Below are 24,415 nucleotides of genomic sequence, written 5' to 3'. Positions count from 1 at the left end.
TCATTCCTATGCATAGACCAAAGTAACCATGGGAAGGATTTAGTTTATAGTTTAACCTGGAAGCAAAGATGATAATAGTCCCTCTCTAAAACGAAACCCCTTCTTGCTCAGGGACTAAAAACCATCTTTGTAAAACTAATGAAAGGCCATAAGATCAGGATTGTGGGAGGGGCCTGAGTTCTGCTAAAATGTAGGCCTAGTTTCTGTAATCCCTTACTGCTCAGTAGTCCTATGGCCAGAGGTCACAAGATTTGTGACTTTCCCAATTGCTTCTATAGATAACATCACTCTGTAGAACCTAAGATTGACCTTTTGAGGTATCTTTCACATTTTCCTTTTTTGACCACCAACTAAATCCACTCAGACCCACAGTAGTGGTGCAACCCATCCTGCGGCCCCTATGCAGAGGCTAAGTGCAGGAGGACCGTTTCCCACACCCCTGTGATTTCGCCTCTAAGCAGTCAACATTTCCCATTCCCTAAACCCTTGCCCACCAAATTATCCTTACAAAAAACCTAAACTCCAAGCCTTTGAGAGATTGAGTAATAACTCCATCTTCTGTGTGGCCAACCTTGCATTAATAAAATTCCTTCTCTATTGCTATAGCACAGTTTCAGTGAATTGGTTTTGTCTCTGTAGCTGTATGGGAAGAATCCATTGGACGAATAAAACAACAAAACCACACGTTTACTATTAATAACATTGTATTACAAAAAGTGACTTCTTGCACCTACAGTTTCAACTATTAGAATATTAAATAAAGTTAGCTTTATTAAAATGCACTTTGAAGTCCTTGTATTTGCTTTTTTTACTTTGAATTCATGAAAACTTTATCCCACGCTGGTCAACACACCAGCCTTTGGATTCAATAACTTTCTAAAGTCCGTTACTACAAGGACCTAATGATTTCCTTTAAAATTTGAGTATCTAATATCTAATGATACTAGACACTACAGAGATTTCAAAGGTGCAGTTTGCAGTCTAAACAAGAGAGAGATACAACGATGTGGTATAAGACAGGACAGCAGTGTTTTTTATACCTACACAGAGCATGGGGAAGTGTTAACATGGCTTAGAATAGAGAAATACCATCAAACTGTGGAATGCTTGACAAAGAGGTGAACAGGAGCATTCTCCTGCCTAATCCTTACCAGTCCATTTATCCGTTGGCCCTGCCAGCTCGGTTGAGTGAGCCACAAATTGATAAATTGCTGAACTTGATTGCATGATGGTGAAGAGGGGAGCTCTAGAGTGAGATTGGGCTTAAATCTTGACTCTTCCACACTCTGACTGTGTGATCTTGGCCATGTGTGTGTACTTCTGTATGCTTTTTGGGTTTTTGTTGTCGTTTTTTACCTTTAAGGTAAATACTAGCACCTTCTTTATGCAATTGTGAGGGTTAATATACATTAAGTCCTTGAAATAAATTTTAGCTATTTTCAAAATACAGTTTTTATCATGTGACTCTCTGCCTTAAATATTGATGGCATTCCATGCTCCTGGGATAAAGACCAGAGCACTTTCCAGGCCTGACAAAGGCACTTCAGGTCCTCTTCAGGCACCTCCCATTCCACTGTACTCTTGGGCCCTTCACTGCAGCCCAGGGAGCTGCCTTAAGGCCCCCTTAGATAGGCTGTGTTCCCTCCACCCACTGTCCCCTGGCCCCATGGTTCCTTTTTATTTGCAAATTCTTTGTCTTCAGATCTCTACTCTCCTCCTCAGGGAAGCCACTGTGACCACCTTAGCCAGATTCAAACTTTGTTACAAACTTATGGCACCAGAAATTCTCACTAGTATTTATCAAGCCACAGGCATATCGGTTTGTATAACCATTTGTTTGCCCCACTGTAAGCTCTAGGAAGGAAGCAAACCTTTGTCATTTTGCTTATGACACCTGATCACATTGCCTGGCAGTTTGGTTTGTCTTGGTAAACATTTGTTGAACAAATGGATAAGCTATGGGGGTGTGAATGTACGCAGAGTGTGGGGGGCTACACAAGTGTGCCCTTTTACTGGAACAGAAAATATGTTCTTGAGAGCAATGCAAGAGAAGCCTGGAAAGGTAGGTTGAGGGAGACTTGGATGGATATAGAGCCTGGCACAAAACAGTGCCAACAGTGCCAACAAATTGACTTGGCTTTGGGTATACAAAGTGACATGGAAAAAAAAAATACTGTCACCAAGCACTTACAATCAGTTCCCAGGGAAATGATGGTTTGATTCACAGTCTGGAGAAGTTTCTCCATGATAATCTGGATGTACCTCTGAGTTGGCCCCATGTCCTTCCTGTACAGCACCTCCAGGATGTGGCTGAGCAGCTGACAGCAGGCCTCCATGTCCTCCTGTCTCTCCAGATGGTACTTGAGCTGATCAGTCATCATGGGAGGCAGGATCTCTCTCTAGTCATGCTGTGTGAAGTGGATATTTAACTGGGGCCAACAGCATCCTTCTCCAACTGTTGCTTGAACATAAGCTTATTGTATTGCAATGTAGTGAGCAGTTGAGATACAGCCTAGTATATAAAATGTCCTCATTTTTCAAATGAATGTCAAAGTTGAAAGGTAAGCAAACCAACTTTAAAGGTAAACATTTGGCTCTTGTTTTCTCATTATTGTAGCAAAAGACATGTATTTTCTGCTAAGTCTTCATTCTTCTGGCAGTTTCTCTGTAGTGTTTACATTTAAGGTGCCATTAATAAAATTTTATGAAGAAACCTAAAAAGTAATTGAGATACTCCCCCTTAGTTATTTTATTGTCTACTCTAATGTATAATTGAGATACTCCCCCTTAGTTATTTTATTGTCTACTCTAATGTATTGTAGGTGTTTCTCATAAACAGAGTAATTAGGCAGGAATCTACCCATTTTTTTAAAGAATATTTTAATAATTTAGACAGTCCATCAAGTTTCGGATTATTGTGGCTTTTCCCACAGTTTATTGCTCTCCTCCCCACCCCCTTACCTTAAGTTTGCTTCCTTTGCCAAAGATGCATGAGTAGGTCTTTAATTTTGTTTTTGAGGTTCAAGAGGTTATAATTTCTTTTCTTCTTTTCTGTTCTTTTACTTTGGGTTCTGGGATGCATGTACAGAACATGCAGGTTTGTTGCATGGATGTGCCTGTGCCGTGGTGGTTTCTGCACCTATCAACCCATCTTCTAAATTTTAAGCCCTGCGTGCATTAGGTGTTTGTCCTAGCGCTCTCCCTCCCTTTACCCCGCCACCCCTCAACAGGCTCTGGTGTATGTTGTTCCCCTCCCTGTGTGCATGTGTTCTCGTTGTTTAGCTACCACTTATGAGTGAGAACGTGTGGTGTTTGGTTTTCTGGTCCTGTGTTGGTTTGCTGGGAATGATGGCTTCCAGCTTCATCCATGTCCCTGCAGAGGACATGAACTCATTCTTTTTTTTTTTGTGGCTGTGTGGTATTCCATGGTGTATGTGTGCCACATTTTCTTTATTCAGACACATGCACACATATGTTTATTGCAGCACTATTTATAATAGCAAAGACTTGGAACCTACCTGAATGCCTATCAGTGATAGACTGGATAATTTTTTTAAAAAGTTAGTACACATTATCATTTAACTCACCTTGGTGGATGCCTTTCCAAAAAATAACTTGAAATGAAAGGAGAGAACATCGCTTTAGAGTTTTCACTTAAAATCAGAGGAGGCACACTCGTCTTTTCCGGTATGTGACCCTTGTTCTTTCGACACATCTAGGGCATTAACAGGTCTTCTTGGACCGCATAGTCAGAATGGAGCACTGGGCTCCTTTGAGTTTCTGTGTCTGGTGTCAACACAGAGGACTCTGTTTTGTGTGAGTCACAGCCAGGTCCTACAGATGGACAAATGCTGCCTTAGTGTGTTTCCATCCAGTAAAACAGTTCGTGTCTTAGAGCTTCAGCACATGTAAGGTTCAGATTTTCCTTTTTAAAGTGCATCTCTTTTAAGTTTGGATTACAAAATGTATGAATCAGGAAGTAAAATGTTTCCATGTAAAAAAAAATACTGGTATTTACATACTGGAAAACCATAAATTATTTGATTTCTAGTGGGACTAAACTTCACTACAGTTGAAAAGCTTCATGAATTGATAACACCTGAAAAATAGTTTTAAAAACCATATCGCTGTTTCTCCAAGGACAGCATAGGTTACGGAAATTATGAGACAATATTTTATTTGGTATTATTAAGGAGAAAAAGGCATGTCTTATAAGTGGGCCTCTTGTACTTTTCTCAACGTTTCGTTGAACACATGGTGGCAGCCTTCCCGGAACCATCTCATCGCCACAATGATTTGGCAAGCAGATAATGTTTTTCTCATCATTATAAAATTCTTTTAAATCAAAGAAGTAATGCATGGTTCAAATCAACAGCAATGTGTGAACAATAAGGGCTTCTGTGGAAAAGTATGTTTGAAGCCCTGTTTAGACAGCTGAGCAGACTTACTTTTGGCAGATACAGTTTCTTGTTATAGTAATCACATTTCACTTTTGTTATTAGTTCACCATGACTTTGTTAAGATATTCAGTGACTTATTTGGTATATAAGCTGAGTAGATTAATGGGAAGAGTGGCAGTTGGTGGTGCTCAGATTGAAGGCCATATGTAAGTTAAAATTTACTGAAATGTGGACAAATGTGACATACGTAGTATGTCATAGTTTTCCGACGTGAGGTTCCTAACCGCCACACTGAATAAGATGTGTGCCCAGTGGCATTTTCACAAGAAAGTCACTGGTGGATAATTCCACAGGTGTTGGCCAGCAACCAGCAGGACATCTGGCTCCCAAAGGTGCACCTAGGCTGGGGTGGAGGAATGGGAGAGAAAGGGAGTAAAGGAGTAGTGATTTTAGAGTCCAAAGGTCCAGTATTCGGGTCTCTATTCTCCCAGTAGCTGTATGGCCTTGAGCCAGTTACTTATCTCCTCAGCTTAAACCACTTAACCTTTAAAAGAGAATGATATTGGAGAGGGTACTGGGTGATTGTGAGGATTAAAGAAGATAATACAGGAAGAGCTCTAGGGAGACAGGATACCTGCTCCTTGGTGAGTTTGTCAGTGTAAGGAATTCCCATGACAGCTTTGACACCAGCTTGGTGCCCTGCTGGTACTCCAGGCAGAATTTCACTGAGGATCCTGGGTCCCACAGCAGAAAGTTGGAGGGTGACCACCGATGCCTGGGGACCAGCTCTGGAACCAGTTTCCACATGTAGCCACACTTTACCTGTCTTTAACTTGGTAACTGTTGTTATGAAAGGATGCAGGATTCAGGTATTTTATATTTAGTGAGACTAAACCCATCATTGTTAGTTTCATAACTGATAAGCCTGAAAGACTGTCTTAAACTCTACTATTATTTCTGTAAGAACACAGATTATAGGAAGTGTTAGATAATATTATATTTATTAGACAGCATAATTTATTTTACTCACAAAACTAATCTCTCTCCTTTGGGACATTACTCATTGTGCTTCCTTCCCTCTGATATCCTTTCCTCCCCTTTTCATATGTACAAGGTCCATGTTTTATACTCCTTTCCTATATGAGCATATAATAGGAATCAGTAAACCTTACTGGTTCATTAATTATTTAAATTATGCAAGTGTATGGATGGGTTTCACAGCTTTAAAGTCTGCCCTAGTTTTGCTCACACCTCTGCCTTCCTACTTACTACTCCTCTGCTAAATACTCTCCAAAATAATCTTTCAACATGTCACTTCCTTACTTATTTAGTGTTTTCCTTTGCCTCCTGTATCAAATTACATCTCTGTACCTATCCTTCTTTGCTTATCCAGGGGTTCTTTCTCACTGTACTGAGAGCCCTGCTCTCCAGGCAGTTGATCAGCTGCTTCTCACAAGACTAGGCTGACTCTTTCCCTCTTTCCTCTGCAACATTATTATTATTATTAGTAGTAGTATTTTTTTAAGTGATAATCTTACTCTGTCACCCAGGCTGGAGTGCATGGTTCACTGCAGCCTCAAACTCCTAGGCTCAAGCTATCCTTCCACCTCAGCTTTCCGAGTAGCTGGGAGTACAGGCATGCACCACTGTATATGGTTATTTGTACATTTTTTTGTAGAGATGAGGTCTTGCTATGTTGCCCAGGCTGGTCTCGAACTCTTATGCTCAAGTTATTCTCCCACCTTTGCCTCCCAAAGTTCTGGGATTTCAGGCATGAGCCACCACAGTCCAGTCCTTCCTCTGTGATGTTATTCATTGTGATTTCTTCCTCTGCAGTATTGTTCCCTCATCCTGATTCATTAATTATTTAAATTATACAAGTGCATGGATGGGGGAATTAAATCATTGGTTTAACTATTCAAACCACTCATTCACTCATCCAGTGGGTATTTTCTGGGTGCCTGCTATCCATGTACCTGGCCTAGTGCTAGGTGCTACAGATAGAATGGTGAATGAAACAGTCTTTGACTTCATGGAACTTACTGTTCAGTGAGGAAAAGAGATGGGAATTAAATTTTTTACTTAAATATTACAGTAACAGTGTGATCAATATCTTAAAGAAAAAAGAAAAGGTCCTGTAATAGCATACGATACAGGATCTGGCCAAGCCTGGCTGACTGGGGAAGAAATTCCTGAGGAAGGATCAACTGGGTGGAGATCTGAATGGCGACTAAGATAATTAGTGGACGGTGAGGTAGACAATGGGAGGTTTTTAAAAGGCCTGTGGGATTGGAGCACAGAGATCCAGCAAGGAAGAATAACTTATGATGAAACCAGAGAGGAAGTCTGGGACTTTAAAAAAAAAAAAAAAAGGTTTCACTGCCAGAGTGCAGCAGCGAGATCATAGATCTCTGCAGCTTAGAACTCCTGGGCCCATGGCTGGGCACCATGGCTCATGCCTGTAATCCCAGCACTTTGGGAGGCTGAGGCAGGTGGATCACTTCAGGTCAGGAGTTCGAGACCAACCTCATTAACATGGTGAAACCTCGTCTCTACTAAAAATACAAAAAGATTAGCGTAGTGGCATGTGCCTGTAGTCCCAGCTACTCAGAGGCTGAGGCGAGAGAATCGCTTCAGCCCGCGAGACAGAGGTTGCAGTGAGCTGAGATGGCGCCACTGGACTCCAGCCTGGATGACAGAGTGAGACTCCATCTCAAAATAAAACAAAACAAAACAAAACAAAAACCTACTGGGCTCAAGTGATCCACCTGCCTCAACCTCCCGAGTGGCTGGGACTACAGGCATGTGCCACCACGCCTGGCTAATTTTTAAATTTTATTGTAGAGACAGGGTTTTGCCCAGGCTGATCTCCAACTCCTGAGCTCAAGCGATCCTCTCACTTTGGCCTCCCAAAGTGCTAGGATATAGGCATGAGCCGCTGTGCCCAGCCTCGTTTGAGACATTTTTGAAGTGGGACCTCAGAGGCCATGGTGACGATTTCAGTGGAAGACCAATGAAACCAATGAAATAGTTTTAAGCCGTAGAAGGATTTAAATGATCAGTGTTTAAAATATATATATATATATGCCAATTGACAATAAGTTTGCAAAAAATGGTAGTAGGAATAGGGTGACTGCCAGAAAAACCTCTGAGGCAGAGACCAGTTGCAAGCCTGTTTGCTCTTATCCCTTGAGCCCCAGGGAAAGGGAGGGAGAACCGTTGTGGGAGATGGAGAGGTGAAGAAGGGCTTGAGAGGAATTGAGGGGATAGAATCAGCAGGGTTCAGGGACAAGTTGTATGTTGGGGAATATAGCATGGAGGATGTGAGGAGTCAGGAATGATTTCCAGGCCCTGGAGGATGGAAACTGGGATCTGTCACTCACTGAGATAGGCAAGCAGGAAGCAGAACAAATATTGGAAAAGTCATGAACTCTGAGACTTATTTAGAGTGCCAATGGGACACCTAAGGAGAGATGGGAGTGATATTAGAGATCTAAATGCGGAGCTTAAGTAAAACTAAAGGTTGATGGATCAGGCTTCGTGATGGCCTTCAGAGTATGTGTGATGTGGAAGGCCCCACACCTAATCAGCAGACTGAGGACAGAGGGGAAATGTAGCCTTCTTATGATTGTGGGCCTTTCATTGTCCTCTCCACATAGGGCCAAGAGAACGGGTCTTCATTCCTGCTTTCAGATTGTTACTCTTCCTCCTCCATGTGAAAGCCCATTTCCTTCTGGAGCTTGTGCCTTTCAATACATCACTTCTAGACTTCCAGTTACTGAATATTTATCCATCCCCTGGTTCTTTTCCCACAGTCATCAGTATTGTAGGACACCTGTGAGTTAGATGCGTGTATAATCCTCCTGTTTATCTCTGGAGATTTCAGTGTGTGGGGGTAGTAATTACTTTTTCTCAACAAATATATACATATAATTGTTTTTCTTTAGACAGGGTCTCACTCTGTCACCCAGTTTGGAGTGCAGTGGTGTGATCATGGCTCACTACAACCTCCAGCTTTTGGGATTGAGCAGTCTTCCCACCTCAGTCTACTGTGTAGCTAGGACCACAGGCATGTGCCACTACACTCGGCTAATTTTTCATATTTTTGGTAGAGCAGGGTTTCACCATTTTGCCCAGCCTAGTCTTAAACTTGTGAGCTCAAGCCATCTGCTCACCTTGGCCTCCCAAAGTGCTGGGATTACAGGTGTGAGCTACTGCGCTGGCCAACAAATTTTTATTAAGCTCTCACTAAGGGACAGGCTCTGTGTTAGGTACTGGATTTTGAGCAAACAAAACAAAGTTGCTGCTGAGGTGCTTACCTTCTATTTTGGTGGGGGGACGGGCAATAAATGCATGTCAGATGATGTTATATGTAGAAACAAAAAACAGAGCAAGATGAAAGAGTAAGGTAGATGGATAAGGTGGCAGGAAGATAGGACTTCCTCTCCGGAGACAAGAGCTTCTGCTCTTCACTACTCCAGTAAATCTTGTCTGTCAAAAATGACCTGGCAATGATAAAAAACCAGCAAATCTCTCTTCATTTGACCTGATTTCTCTTATGGCACTTGGTAATTCTCTGTCTCTCTCTCATGATGAGATGGACAAATGGACAAAGGGAGATTTTTAAAAGGCCTGTGGGACTGTCTCTATCTCTCTTATCTTGACTGAGACTGTCTCTGTGTCTCTTATCCTGAAACCATCTCCTTTCTTGACTGCTAGTAAATCCATATTTTTTCTTCTACTCTGACACCACCAACCTGCCATGGATCCAGTTCTTTAGCCAAATTTTAAAATGTAGGCATTTCAGAATATTTTGTCTTGATTCTTTCTGTTTTGTTTTGTTTTTTTTTTACCATACTTTGTCTCCAAAGCTGACCTGTACCAAAACTAAACTGATTTTCCATGACTCTCCCAACATTCACCACCATATACAAACGCACACACATGGGCTTCCACCTGTATTCTTTATTTTTCGTTACTGGAATCTGGACACCCAAGTAAAAAACATGCAATTTTCCAATTTTCCCTGTCTTATGTTCCACATTTTGTAAATTACCAAGACACATTCATTCTATTTCCCACATCCTCATTAACACCACCTTTCTCTCTAGCCTAGTCCTAGCCCTTATTGTTTTCCACCAGGTCTGTTGTGTTCATGTGATAACTGATGTCCCAGTGTCTGCTCTGGTCACTTGTTGTCTACCCTTGGTGCTGCCACCAGTTACCTAATGCATGCTTCTCATCATTTTAGCACCTTGGCTACCCAGCTACCCTTGACTTCTGCGTCACCAGATAGAGCCCAGAGTCCTCCCTCCCCCACTTGGCCCCCACTCTTATAGTGAATGTCCCTGCTAGTATGTAAGTCCTTGTATTTCCCGCAAAAGGCCTTGCAGTGTTATTCTTTTGTGCTTTATTGCCATTGTTCTTTTATTTTCTTTTTCTCGAAGTATCCTTTTTTTCTCTCTTTCTCTGTCACACAATTCATGGGTTGTTCAAAACATGAGGCCCTTGTCTCTGCCCTGTGCTCCTCTCCTCTCATACTCTGGCCCCCAAACAGAGTTAATAACTTCTTTTCTTTTGCCTTTTCTCCCTCTGTGGGTTTCCATTGCTGCCGTCACCCTATTATATTTTCATGTGTATCGTGTCTCTCTTAGGTGCTGTGACTGTTTGAAGGCAAGGCCTTTGGCTCATTTCTCCTTGTGCTCCCAACACTTAGCAGAATCCCTGAAATGTTGTTAACACTTACTAAATGTTGATTATATTACATCTAATTGGATTGAGTATGGTTTCAGGTATGGTTTTGTAGGGGAAATGAATTCAAAAATGTAAGTTTCTTGGTGTCCTTGTTTCAGAAATGTGGTTTGGTTACTTGGTGGAATCTAGCTTTGACTCTGTTAGGCAGAAGAAGTGGGAAAATATAAAATGCCTGCCAATTTAGCGTATTAGAAATTAAGCAATTAAAGGGTTTTCTGATGCCCCTCCTTAGGTATTCATACTTCACTTTATATCTTGCTCGTCAAACGATACTCACATTACTAAATTTCTCAAAGTTGGTTGTTTTGACTTAGAATATTTTCCTATAGGAACAATATTGCAGTTCTTCAGTGTTTTTGTATCAGTTAGAGTGCACTATGAAGACAGAGAACACACAATAATTGAACAGGGAACGGTTAATATAAACAATAATAAATTGGTTACTGTGGGTAAAGAAAACTCTAAAGAATATAGGAGTAGCAGAAACAGGGAACAGAGTACCCAAAGAGGCACCCCCTACCCCAGGGCTGGAATCCAGACCTCACTGGAGAAGGTGTGTCTCACTGCATGGCAGAGTAGTTCACCGAAGTGTTGTAGGGAGACTTGCAGGGGATTGGCCTTCTGGGGTCCTAGGGGGAAGCTGTCCACAGAGGGGTGCCACACTGCAGAACTCACTGGGAATCTGCCAGTGGGGATAGTATGTTGGGAGACCATTCTTAGGGATCTGGAGAAAAGCTGCCCAAGGGTTGCTGCCACATGCCTTCAGGTAAGAAGAGAACCAGGAAGAACAGCCCTTTTTCTTCCAGTGTAAGTCCTCTGGCAGCCTCTACTGATGTTGCTTAAAATTGTGTTAGCTGGCTGGGCGCCGTGGCTCACACCTGTAATCTCAGCACTTTGGGAGGCTGAGGCAGGCGGATCATGAGGTCAGGAGTTCGAGACCAGCCTGACCAACATGGTGAAACCCTGTCTCTACTAAAAATACAAAAATTAACTGGCCATGGTGGCACATGCCCGTAGTCCCAGCTACTTAGGAGGCTGAGGCAGGAGAATCACCTGAACCTGGGAGGTGGAGTTTGCAGTGAACCGACATGATGCCATTGCACTCCAGCCTGGGTGACAGAGCAGGAAAAAAAAAAAAAAATTGTGTTAGCTGACACAGGCAGGGCAATGGAAACGTGGAAGAATGGAGCTGAGAAGCAACAGATTAATAGCTGGCAGAGTCCATCCCTTTAACTACTGAGCTTCCCTGAGTTCCACCTTGAGATACAAATATTGCAGAAATTAGGGTACAAATAGACCAAAATCATGTGTATATAAGGTAATATATAAGATCATATGTATAAATACTTTTAATATTTGTGAATATAGTTTTAAATTGCATATGAATACTTCTTATGCAGGTTATAAATATACAGTTTATTTATGTTAAATGTCACTGCTCAATGCGAGTGATTAGATGAGGTTGAGAAGGGAGGTGGAGACACATCTGAGTTCTGAAGTAGTTCTTGTCATTCTTAGACAAAACATATTGTTAAACATCTCACTTTCATTGTCTTTGATATAGAAATATTTAAAACACTATTCGTATACCTGTCACTTAAGAATTAATTTGTGTTCCCTTAAAAACATAAAAAATAAGACAGGGAGACTTTCCAATAGTAAGTAATAGAGCCAGAGTTGGTAAAGACAGAGGAAGAATTTTGGGAATGTGTTACACACACAGAGGATCCCTGACTCATGACAGTTCTGCTTATGATTTTTCGACTTTACAATGGTACAAAAGTGATACAACTCAGTGGAAACCATATTTTGACTGCCTATACAGCCGTTCTGCTTTTCATACTCAGTATAATATTTGACAAATTACATGAGATGTTCAATACTTTATCATAAAGTAAGCTTCGCATTAGATGATTTTTTCCCAACTGTAGGCTAATGTAAGTGTTTTGAGCATGTTTCAGGTAAGTTAGGTGTATTAAATGCTTTTTTAATATGATATTTTTAACTTATGACAGACTCATTAGGATGTAACCTCATTGTAGTTTGAGGAGCATCTTATTTGCCAATGCAGAATTTACTATCAGTGGTTCAGTATGTAAGTCTGTCAACCAAAATATTTGAGTTCCAGGAATCTTCTTGCCATTGAGCAAAGATAGGAAACAAGAAAAACAGTTAGTGTGAGTGACCTTAAGAGCGAGAACTAAAGTGGAGGGAAAAGGCTTGGGGTCAGGTGGTTGAGCATGCCAGCCAGTGGTTCAAGTGAGTCCACTTTGACTGTATCAAGCAGGTGTGCTGCTTGCCCACATGCAGACAGGCATGGAAGTGTGTTGCAAGTAGTATGATCATAACTTGGGAGTATATCACTATAATAAGTCAGTTCTTAGGGTAAAAGTTGAGGCCAGGCATAGTGGCTCATGCCTGTAATCCTAGCACTTTGGGAGGTCAAGGCAGGAGGATTACTTGAGCCCAGGAGTTTGAGACCAGCCTGAGCCACATAAGTGAGACCCCATATCTACAAAAAAATTACAAAAACTAGCCCAGGCATGATGGTGTGTGTTTGCAGGTCCCAGCTACTTGGGAAGCTGAGGTGGGAGGATTGCTTGAGCCTGGGATGTCAAGACTGCAGTGAGCTGTGATTGTGTCACTGGGCTCCAGCGTGGGCGACAGAGTGAGACCCTGTTTCAAAAAAAAAAAAAGTTGACATGAATTTTTGTTCTGTAAGCTCGATAACAGCAAAAAATTTATGGAGGTTCTATTAAATTGTCCTGCAGGCTTTTTTGGGAGAGTATTTTGACATTATGGAAAGAATAAAGCAATAATAAAAGCAGTCTTACATGGCTTATAGAGGATTCTTAGGAATATTGACAGCATAATAGATGTTTAATGAATCTTAACTGATACTTATATACATAACTTAGCAGAATAGAGAGATTTAAGGCCAAATCTGGTGTCTCTTCCCAAATATGACCTTATTACTGTACTTATTTTTACCCAACCCTTGCTACCTGTCTCATGAACATCTTACCCTACGGTTGTCATTGTTTTTATTTTATTTTCTTTTCAGTAGTAATGGACAATTAGAAGTCCCTTAGAGGTATTGCTTTTTCAAGCCTCCATTCCTCCTAGTTGTGATAAGTGTGTAAGAAGTTGCGGAGGTGGTAAAATCAGGGATGGGGACAGGTATATTCTAGCCTCTCAGCTGTTGGGCAATTTTGAGTAAAAATTACATATGATGAATATAGACTTGGATACTAGACTTACCCTACTATTGGTCTTCAAGTCCACACTCAAATGATAGAGGATTCTCTCCTTGCTGAAAAACCAACTAGAACTCTCAGACACAGGTATGGATGTTGGGTTCATGTCTCCAGTTTTCCTAATCTTTTTTTTTTATTTTTCTTATAAACAATGGTCATTTATTTCTCACAGTTCTGGAGATTTGGGAAGTCCAAAATCAGGGTGTTAGCCCATTTGGTGTCTGTGAAGACCTGCTTCCTGATTCACAGACAGCTGTCCTTTCACTCTGAACCCATGTGGTGGAAGGCTTGAGAGAGTTCTGGAGTCTGTGTATAAGAGCACAAATCACATTCATAAGGACGTCACTCTAAAGGATTTAGTTTTAGAGGTGGGAGACATACAGGTCAAAGTAAACTATCTTACAGGTTTTTTTTTTGTTTTTTTTTGTTTTTTTTGTTTTTTTTTTTACTGTATACTATGTCTCCTAAACATTTTAACACTTTAGAGAGATTTGGGGCCACCATTATGACATTGGTTACCATGTATTATAAAACATTTTGAATCATTGTGGACTATTTGGCTGAAATATTTGTAGAAACTCTGGCTGGACTGCTGAAAGCAAGTGGTGTTAGCACCCACACCTAATTGTAATTGGGTTTTTTTGTTTGTTTGTTTTTCAGGTTTTTCTAAAGAGTGACCGAGTGGCCAGAATGGTTCAGAGTGGAGGGTGTTCTGCTAATGACTTCAGAGAAGTATTTAAGAAAAACATAGAAAAACGTGTGCGGAGTTTGCCAGAAATAGATGGCTTGAGCAAAGAGACAGTGTTGAGCTCATGGATAGCCAAATATGATGCCATTTACAGGGGTGAAGAGGACTTGTGCAAACAGCCAAATAGAATGACCTTAAGTGCAGTGTCTGAACTTATTCTGAGCAAGGAACAACTCTATGAAATGTTTCAGCAGATTCTGGGTATTAAAAAACTAGAACACCAGCTCCTTTATAATGCATGTCAGGTAAGTGGTCTATGATATTTTTCATTCCCCTGTCTGACTCGCGGAATAAACATGAAGTATTTACAAGCCTATGAAGATGTACTTTACTTGCTATAATCACTTTACTTGGAAAGTTGAGCAAAATTGAATTTTAATAAATCACATAGTGATGAGAGAAGTTTTGAAAGACGTATTTGGTAGAAAGGGAAGAATATCAGTACTTCTTATCTAGTAAATAATTGTCCCTATGTGCCCTATTTTAGGACATCAATTTGTGTCTATTAGGTATAAATGGGCCATGCCCTGTAGAGTAAAATGAAAATCATCTCCTATCTGAAGAAGCTTGGCAAATTATAATAAATAGATATTTCTCACTGCAAAATAGTATTTTATAAAGATAGGATGCTGATCTTCTGAGTTGTATGGAAGTAATGAAATTTTAAATTTTTTAATTTAACTCACCCAGATAGAAATAAATTGAGGATGATTGTTGAAATATGTAATTTAAAGAGAAGACAGAGTCTATATTATATTTTCTCTTCAGTTGTTATTCTAGCTATACATACAAAAATGGGATAAAGGCCAGGCATAGTGGCTCACGCCTGTAACAGCGCTTTGGGAGGCTGAGGCAGGCGGATCTTGAGGTCAGGAGATAGAGACCATCCTGGGCAGCATAGTGAAACCTGATTTCTACCAAAAATAGAAAAATTAGCTGGGTATGGTGGTGCGCACCTGTAGTCCCAGCTACTCAGGAGGCAGAGGCAGGATAATTGCTTGAACCTGGGAAGCGGAGGGTGTAGTGAGCTGAGATCATGTCACTGTGCTCCAGCCTGGCAACAAAGCAAGACTCGTCTTAAAAAAAAAAAAAAAAAAAAAAGTTGGTGGGGGGGATAAAATCATGTTTCACATTTTTCATTTTTTAGACCCAATGATTTGTCTAATAATGTAGTCCTTCTGTATTTGCATTTTGTTTGTTTATGTTGGGGGCATAAATTATTTATGCCCTAATATACAACTTAAATTGATAAAATTCTGACACTTAAAAATTTATGTGTTCCTTAAGAGTTACACTTCTATAATGTACATTTTTATTTTTAATCTTTTTGCAAATCATCTCTTAATTTCAGAGTTATATCCATATTGGTTACTTTGCATTGGTAATTTGTGGATCATTTCAAATCAACAAATTAATAGAGTTAATAGTAAATCACTGTGGAGCTTTAACTCTGTGAACAATTTGTGTACTCACCGTAATTGATTTCATTGTTTTATTAAACCAGGTAGTTATTTGATAATAGTAGAAGATGACTATAAAACCAAAATCTTCTATTTAAAAGATAACTTCAGCTGGAACTTTGTATTTTTAGTGAAACAGTAGCTCACCTGTACAAATAAATGTTGATGAACATAATTTAGTGGGAAAATTCAGATTCAGATATTCAGTAGATATTTGTTGAGCTTTATTGAAGTCCAAAACCTCTAGGTATGAGGGAATCCAAGTTGAGTGAAAAAACATATTTTACCTCTATAGTGGCTAGAGTCTCTATAAGAAAAGACTTCATAAGTCCAAGAAATGTCATTTATTTGCAGCTTGCCCAGCTTTTTATTATGAGGATGGGAGTGATGACTTCCAAGCTCTTTATATGTCTCAGTTAGAGGTATAATTCCTTTCAGTTCTGAGATTTGAAAGAAAAGCTTATGGATTATTTTTTATTGATTTTAAAACAAAGAAATTATAAGACCTCTAAATGAGTTACTACATATGGATTAGAATATACTAGATGTTACAAGGTTATAAAATATATTTCCACGTTCCTATGAGTTTATGTTATTAGCTTAAAATATGTTTAAGTTGTCTGCCTACTAAAGAATCAGCTGGACTATGGGCACCCTGGTTTTAGTTTTCCGTGATTTGAAACCTACTTGCAATTCAGATCTCTGACTATAACAGTGGGTTTGTCCTTGCTCAGCATTGACCTGAACAACAACAAAAATAAAAAATAGCAGATTTGTTTATTTGTCCTTTCAGTTCTCTCAGTATTTGTCTCATATATTTTGATACTCTATTAGGTACATATATTTGTATTAGGATTATTATGTCTTTTTGTAGAATTGACTCCTTTATCGTGATACAGTATTCCTTTTTATCCTTGATTATTTTCCTTTTTCTGAAGTCTACATTGTCTTAAGCTAATATAGCCACTCCAGCTTTCTTTTTATTAAGGTTAACATGGTATCTCTTTCTCCATCTGTTTACTTTTAACCTAAGTCTTTATTTTTAAAGTGGATGTTTTGTAGACAGTGTGCAATTGGGTCTTGAAGTTTTTCTTTTTTTCTGAGACGGAGTCTTGCTCTGTTGCCCAGGCTGGAGTGCAGCGGTGTGATCTCAGCTCACTGCAACCTCTACCTCCTGGGTTCAACTGATTCTCCTGCCTCAGCCTCCCGAGTAGCTGGGATTACAGGCACACACCACCATGCCTGGCTAATTTTTGTATTTTTAGTGGAGACGGGGTTTCACCATGTTGGCCAGGATGGTCTCAATCTCCTGACCTCATGATCTGCCCGCCTCAGCCTCCCAAAGTGATGGGATTACAGGAGTAAGCCACCGCGCCTGGCTAAAGTTTTCTTTTTTTTAAAATCCAGACGGATCATCTTGTTCTTTTAATGGGTATGTTTAGGCCACTCATATTTAAGGTGATTACTAATATACTTGGATTAAATTTTATAATCTTTGTAGCTTTTACCACTTCCATGCATTTGTTCTTTGCCCTCCCCTACTTTTTATGCCTTCTCTAATTTTGAGAGAACACTTTATATGAATTCCATTTTTTTATATTTTGTTGTACTGTTTATATATTTTTTTTAAGAAACAAAATTTTGGTGATTATCCTAGAGTTTAAAATACACATTTTTAAATAATCTAAGCCTACCCTCAGATAACACTATACTATAAGGCTTCATGTGTACTGCAGCTACTCCATAATAGACTATACCCAATTCCTTCCTCTCTTCCCTTATAACATTGCTGTCATTCACTTCACTTACAATATACTATAACCTCCCAATATATTCTTTCTATTATTGCTTTGAACAGTTATAGGAAAAATAAAATATTATATATATTTTACTTTCATTTATTCTTCCTCTGATGCTCTTTCATTTCTTTATGTAGATTCAGGTTTCTTACTGATACTATTTTCCTTATCTCTGAAGAACTTCTTTTAATATGTCTTGCAGGCCAAGACTAGTGGTGATGCAGTCTCTCAGTTTTTGTCTGAGAAAGTTGTTGTTTCTTCTTCACATTTAAAATATGATTTCACTGGATATAGAATTATCTGTTAGTTTTTTTTTTTTCTTTCAACACTCTGAAAATGTCACCACACTGTCTTTTTGTTCGCATTATTTCTGATGAGAAGTCTAATGTAGTTCTTATCCTTTACCCTTTACAGGTAAGGTGTTATTTTCCCCCTTATGGCTTCCTTCAAGAGTTTTTCCTTCTTTCATTTTTTCTGCAATTCGAATATACTATGTCTAGGGGTGTGTGTGTGTGTGTGTGTGTGTGTGTGTGTATTTCTTTTGCTTGGTATTTTTCTGAGCTTCCTGTATCTGGGGGTCAGTGTCTATCTTTAATTTTGGAAAGTTCGCTGCTGTTATTACTTCAAAAATTCCTTCTGTCCTATCCCCTCTTTATTCTTTTTCTGGTATTCCAGATATGTTTATGTCACCCATACTTGTATCACCTGTGTTATCCCATAGTCCTGGGATGTTCCGTTGTTTGATCAACTCTTTTTCTCTTTGTATTTCAGGTTGGGAAGATTTTATTGACATGTCTTTAAGCTCGCTGATTCTTTCCTCAGCAATGTCAAGTATTAGGATTGCTAATACGATAGGCTAATGAGCCTATCAAAGGCATATTTCATTTCTTTCACGATGTTTTTATTTATTTCTAGCATTTCCTTTTGATTTTTGGTAGTTTCCATCTCCTGCTTGTATTATGCATTGTTCTTGCATGTTTTCAACTTTTTACATTAGGGCCCTTAGCCTATTAATAATAGTAATTTAAATTCCTTGTTTGATAATTCTAACATCTGTCTCATATCTGAATCTACTTCAGATGCTTGCTCTATCTCTCCAGACTGTTTCTTTTGTTTTTTTGTTTTCGATGTGCCTCATAATTTTTTTGTTGTAAGCCGGATATATCAGGTAACGAGAACTGAGAACTGAGGTAACTAAGGCTTTCATATGAATATTTTCGTTAATCTGAGTAGGAGTTGAGCTGCGTTTAATGTTTAATGTTTCTTGTAGCCATAAGTACGAGAAACTTCAAATTCCTCCAGTATCCTTATTTTTGTCTCCCCTTTTGACTGGGCTTCCCTAAGTACTCCGCCCCAGAGAAAGTCTACATCCTACAGCTCTTTTAGCTGTCACCAATCCATTCTTGTCATCCTGGAACTGTGTTGGTGTTGTGGTAAGGTGTTGGAGAGATGGAGTGTCCTTTAATCTAATTAAATCTCAATCTTTTAGTGGACCTATAACCTTCGTAAGTGTTTTTGTTTCTGGTCTAGAAGGATTGTTCCCTCCTACTACCATGTTCTTCATTCTGTTCCCTGACTGCAGTTTCCTAGTCTCTTTTTTTGAAGTACTGTCTCCTGTTCACTCTGTTTTTTGTTTTTGCTTTTCAGTACGTGAGTCAAGAGGGCTGGAGTGGGGTGGTATTTTCTTCCTCCACCTGGGATAAGTTTTCAGTGTTTCCCTCAGGCAAAACCTTCCTGCTTTTGTTGAAGAGAAGGATCTGGGAGATTGAACAATGACTTTCTCCTCCTTTTTTCTGCCATGGCCATATGGGGATCTTTTTTGGATCCTCACTGTGAGAACTTGGTGGGGTAACTAAAAGGAAAGTCTAGCACAGTTTGGGGGCACTTTATGATTGGCTCCAGGAGCTTGTTACTATCTGCACCCAGCTCCTAGTAATTTTTCAAAATTACTAGACAAGTAAATGTTCCTACCACTCATGGCATACAGCAACTTCTGCTCCAAGTACTGCGTCTTTCTGGATTTGCCCATCTTTCTAGATTTTGGTTAGTGGTTTCCCCTGCACCCTCAGTTCTCTTGAGAAGTTCAAGAAAAGTCAATGATTTGCAGCTTGCCCAACTTTTTATTCTAAGGATGGGAGTGATGACTTCCAAGCTCTTTATATGTCTGAGCTAAAACTATAATTTCTTTCAGTTTTGAGATTTGAAAGAAAAGCTTGAGGATTATTTTTGATTGATTTTAAAACAAAAAGAAAGAGTACCCCTGTAAATAAGGACAAATAATAATCATTTTATAGAAATTATGAAAATAAATTGTTTAGAAAGCAGCCAAGACACTTTTTTTTTTCTGAATGCCATGCAAGCATACCTTGGAGATATTGTGGGTCCAGTTCCAGACCACTGCCACAAAGTGAATATTGCAATAAAGCAGGTTACACAATTTTTTAAAATTTCACACTGCATATAAAATTTATGTTTGTACTGTACTGTAGTCTATTAGGTGTATAATATCATTGTGTTTAAAAAATAATCTATGTACCTTAATTTAAAAATACTGTATGTTTTAAAAAATGCTACCAATCATTTGAGCCCTCAACAAGTCATAATCTTTTTGCTGGTAGATGGTCTCACCTTGATGTGGATGGCTGCTTACTCACTAGGTTGGCTGTAGCAGTTTCCTTAAATAAGACAACAATGAAGTTTGCCACGGCAATTCACTCTTCACAGAAGATTTCCGAATAATATCTGACGCTGTTTGATAATATTTTATCCACAGAAGAACATCTTTTAAAATTGGAATTAGTCCTCTCATACCCTGCCACTGCTTTATCAGCTACATTTGTATAAATATTCTAAATCCTTTGTCATTTCAACAGTGTTCACAGCATCTTCACTAGGATTAGATTTCACCTCAAGAAACAACTTTCTTTGTTCATCCATAAGAAGCAATACCTCACGCATTCAAGTTTTATCACGAGATTTTAGCAATTCAGTCACATCTTTAGGCTCCACTTCTATTTCGAATTCTCTTGCTATTTCTAGAACATCTCCAGTTACTTCCTTCACGGAAGTCTTGAATCCCTCAAAGGCATTTATGAGGATCGGAATCAACTTCTTCCAAATGCCTGTTCATGTTGACATTTTGACCTCCTCCCTTGAATCACAAGTGTGTTAATGGCACCTAGAATGGTGAATCCTTTCCAGAAGGTTTTCCATTTACTTTGCTCCAATCCATCGTGCAATCACTATCTGTGGCAACTATAGCTTTACGAAATGTATTTCTTAAATAATAAGACTTGAAAGTCAAAATTCCTTCTTGATTCATGGGCTGCAGAGTGGATGTTATGTTAGCAGGCATGAAATCAATGTGAATCTTCTTGTACATCTCCATCAGAACCCTTGGGTTACTAAGTGCATTGTCAGTGAGCAATACTATTTTGAAAGGAATCTTTATTTTCTTAGAAGTCTCAATACTCAGAAAACCATGCTGGAAACATATGTGCTGTCATCCAGGCTCTGTTGTCCCATTTATGGAGTACTAGCAAAGTAGATTTAGCATGATTCTTGAAATCCCTAATGTTTTCAGAATAGTAATCGCTTACTATTCTGAAGCATTAGCTTCAACCTAAACTCACCAGCTTCATTAGCGACTAACAAGAGAATCAGCCCATCCTTTGCAGCTTTGAAACCAGGCATGGACTTCTCGGTAGCTATGAAATCCCTAGATGGCATCTTCCGATAGAAAGCTGTTTCATCTACATTAAAATATGTTGTTTAGTTTAGTCACTTTCTTCAATGATCTTAGCTAGATCTTCTGGATAACTTGCTGCAGCTTCTACATCAGCACTTGCTGCTTCATCTTGCACCTTTGTTATGGAGATGGCTTATTGCCTTTAACCTCATGAACCAACTTCTCCTAGCTTCAAACTTTTCTTCTGCAGCTTCCTTACCTTTATCATATCCTTCAATTTGGCTGTTTGGGGCAAGAGGCCTAGCATTTGACCTGCCTCTCCTTATGACATGCCTTTCTAAGCTTAATCCCTTCTAGCTTTTGACTTAAAGTGAGAGATATGTGACTCTTCATTTCACTTGAACACTTAAAGGCCATTATCAGGTTATTAATTGGCCTAATTTCAATGTTGGTGTGTTTTAGGGAATAGACAGGGCTGAGTGGAGGGAAAGAAATGAGGAAATGGCTGGACAGTCAGAACACACATAACATTTATTGAATGAGTTTGTTGTCTTATATGGGAGCAGTTCATGGTGCCTTAAAACAGTTGCAATAGTGACACCAAAGATCGCTGATCACAGATCACCTTAACAGATATAATAACAATGAAAGAGTTTGAAATATTGTGAGAATTATCAAAATGAGACCCAGAAGTGAGCACATGCTGTTGGAAAAATAGCACTTATAGACTTGCTTGACTCAGGATTGCCACAAACCTTCAATGTGTAAAAAACATAGTATCTGCGAAGTGCGATAAAGAGGAGTTCAATAAAATGACGTATGCCTGTATATTTTTTCTTTTGTTATATTCCAACAAAGGTTAAAAAGAAAAGATAAGGCAAAGCAATATAAATCACAGAAACTAGTCTGTTCTTTATAGAAAGGAATAGCCTGAGAAGAGAAATAGAAGAGCAGGCCTTGGGGTGGCAGGAAGGATCTAAAGCCAGTGGAGCTGCTGGAACCTGGCTCAGGTGTATGTCAATGAGATTTGCCCCACCTTCTCCATGTTTCAGGAAAAGGTTTGAGCCTCCTCCTAACTGTAACAGTCTCACTTCTGTATATGTTTACCCTTATGTGGTCCCTTGTTTTTGGCAGCACAAATCTCCTAGAAAATCTCAAAGATGTTGCTTGCTTAAGAGTCAGAAGCTCAGGATCAAGGGCTGTTCTGGTGAAGTGTGCAGGATGGCAGCAGCCAGGCAATGTCTGGAGACTCAAGAAGGAAAGGACAAGAATGAGAAGGGAGTCTTGCCAGGGCTGCCACATGACATCGATGACCATCATTTGGTCATATCCTTTGTCCCAGAGCTTCAGGATTAGCATCAGGAGTGGAAAAACAGGAAGCTCTCTTCTGAAAAAGGATATTTACATTTCTTTGAGTCAGAGCCAGTAACGTATTAATTGTTAACATTAGGGCGTGAAGGAAACTTTTAAAACACTAAGATAGAAGATAGCACATACCACAGTTAAGATATGAAATCAGGCATAACTGAAAGACAAATTGTTAAAAAAAGAATAAAAACAATGTAAGTAGCTTCTAGATTAGCTATTGTGCTATTAAAATTTCATACTTTGGATTCTTTGAGAATAATGTATCTGCAGTGGTGCACATTCATAGAATGAAATATTAAGAAAGTAAAGAAGGTCAACATGTATAGTCCAAAATGAGTGGCATAACTACAAGAATCTGAAATTGTTAGCTGTGATATAGTTGAATTGGGATGTTATAAAAAAAGAACTGGAGTGAAGGGAGAATAATCCGTCAGTGGAAAGTTTAATTTCGGAATATTTTAAGGAAATGCAGTTAATTTCAAATATATATTATTTTAGAGAAACAATGTTACATAATATTAAAACTATATGTTTTATAGTCAATAAGAATAATTTTATTTCACTTTTTTAAATGAAAATGCTGTTACTTAAGTGGTACCAGTTAATCAGCTGCCTTTCCTAAAACAAATGTGTTTATTAAAGGTTATTTTTAAATATAACATAAGGTAATGCAGTATGTTCAAATTAATTAGTTAACCCATTATCTATAATCATGCAGGGCGCATATATATATGTATGTGTGTGTGTGTATATATATATGTATGTATGTATATATAGTTTCCACTATGCATTGTGTTAAATAATAGGAACCTAGAGACAGATAAAACCTAGATTTTTGCAAGGTTTATAGAAAAAAAAATGCTATTGTAAATGCTACAGTGGTATTGTTAATTTCTGCTTCTGGATACATCATGAAGAGGTTCTCCAAAATGAGTAGATGCTAAGGTGTTCTGGGCAGAGGGACAGGCACATGCAAAGTATGGAGGTGTGAAATACATGGCGTTTTGGGGATCTGCACATCATTGACTACTGTAGTATGAGAGGAGATGGGGTTGTGTTTGAGATATTAACAGAGGTAGGTAAGCATCTTATGGACTATAGAGAGACAGGCAATCCTAAATGAACAGAATCTGAAGAGTGGGATACATAGTACCTTATCTACTCCTATAATTCTCCTTTAACTTCTATATTTGTCTCTTAAAATGATTAAGTAACTAAATTTTATAGCTATCTAGATCCTGCTCTTTTCTGCCAAAAGCAGCTTTCATTAATCTTTTATGATCTCATTCCATTAACTGAAGAAAGTGACTCACCCAGATTTATCTGAGTGTCGAAGCAAAGTTAATTGAGACCTTGTTCACTTATCCCTCCTCCGACTCAAATTCTTCATGTCTGAAGACTACACCACCCATGTTAAGTAACATCACAGAACTGTTTGCGTATTTGTAAGGGATAAGCAGAAATATTTGTGAATGGTTAAAAAGTAGACTTCAGGTTTATTATTTCCTTTCCCTAGAAGCTTTTGCTTTGGAGATTAAGTGCTTTGAGTCTAAGAGTTTAAAGAAATCAATAAATAGGCAGTTGGTGTGGTCACCATGGGTGTCTTTCCCTAGAAGTCCAGGAACCATGAGGCATTAACCATTTTGAACCTCTTCATTGAAGGTGTGCAGAAGGAAAACAGGGAGAGAAATGTGAATCCCCAAAGGAAACTGGGAACTGACTTCTACCACTGTCTCTTTTTTTCCTAACTAGTAGCCTGTGATTGATAATAGGTTTCATTTAACATACAGTAATTTGTCTACTTAAGCAAAAATAATAGCACATTCTACTGACAGTTGCATTGGACACCTTTCAAAATGACTTTCAAAAATGACTTCTGAAATAGAAAAATAAATACCATGGTAGCGAGTATATTTTGGAGGAGTATATTTTTCTCATATA

At 39.0% G+C, this 24,415-nt stretch overlaps 1 protein-coding gene across 9 annotated transcripts in view; it reads left to right on the top strand.

The window, feature by feature from the left end:
- Positions 1-24,415, top strand: part of CADPS2 (calcium dependent secretion activator 2) — a 573,333-nt gene that overhangs the window by 207,925 nt on the left and 340,993 nt on the right. For all 9 annotated transcript variants that reach the window (XM_045388493.3, XM_045388491.3, XM_065542514.2 and 6 more), the window contains exon 3: positions 14,072-14,404. In XM_045388493.3, coding sequence (XP_045244428.1) covers positions 14,072-14,404 — 333 coding nt within the window. The remainder of the gene's footprint in view (positions 1-14,071; positions 14,405-24,415) is intronic.

Source organism: Macaca fascicularis, chromosome 3 (assembly GCF_037993035.2).
Source record: "Macaca fascicularis isolate 582-1 chromosome 3, T2T-MFA8v1.1".
In the NCBI taxonomy this organism is placed as follows: domain Eukaryota; kingdom Metazoa; phylum Chordata; class Mammalia; order Primates; family Cercopithecidae; genus Macaca; species Macaca fascicularis.
The sequence above is the reverse complement of the archived record's forward strand: the minus strand, read 5'-3'. Positions and strand labels throughout refer to the sequence as shown.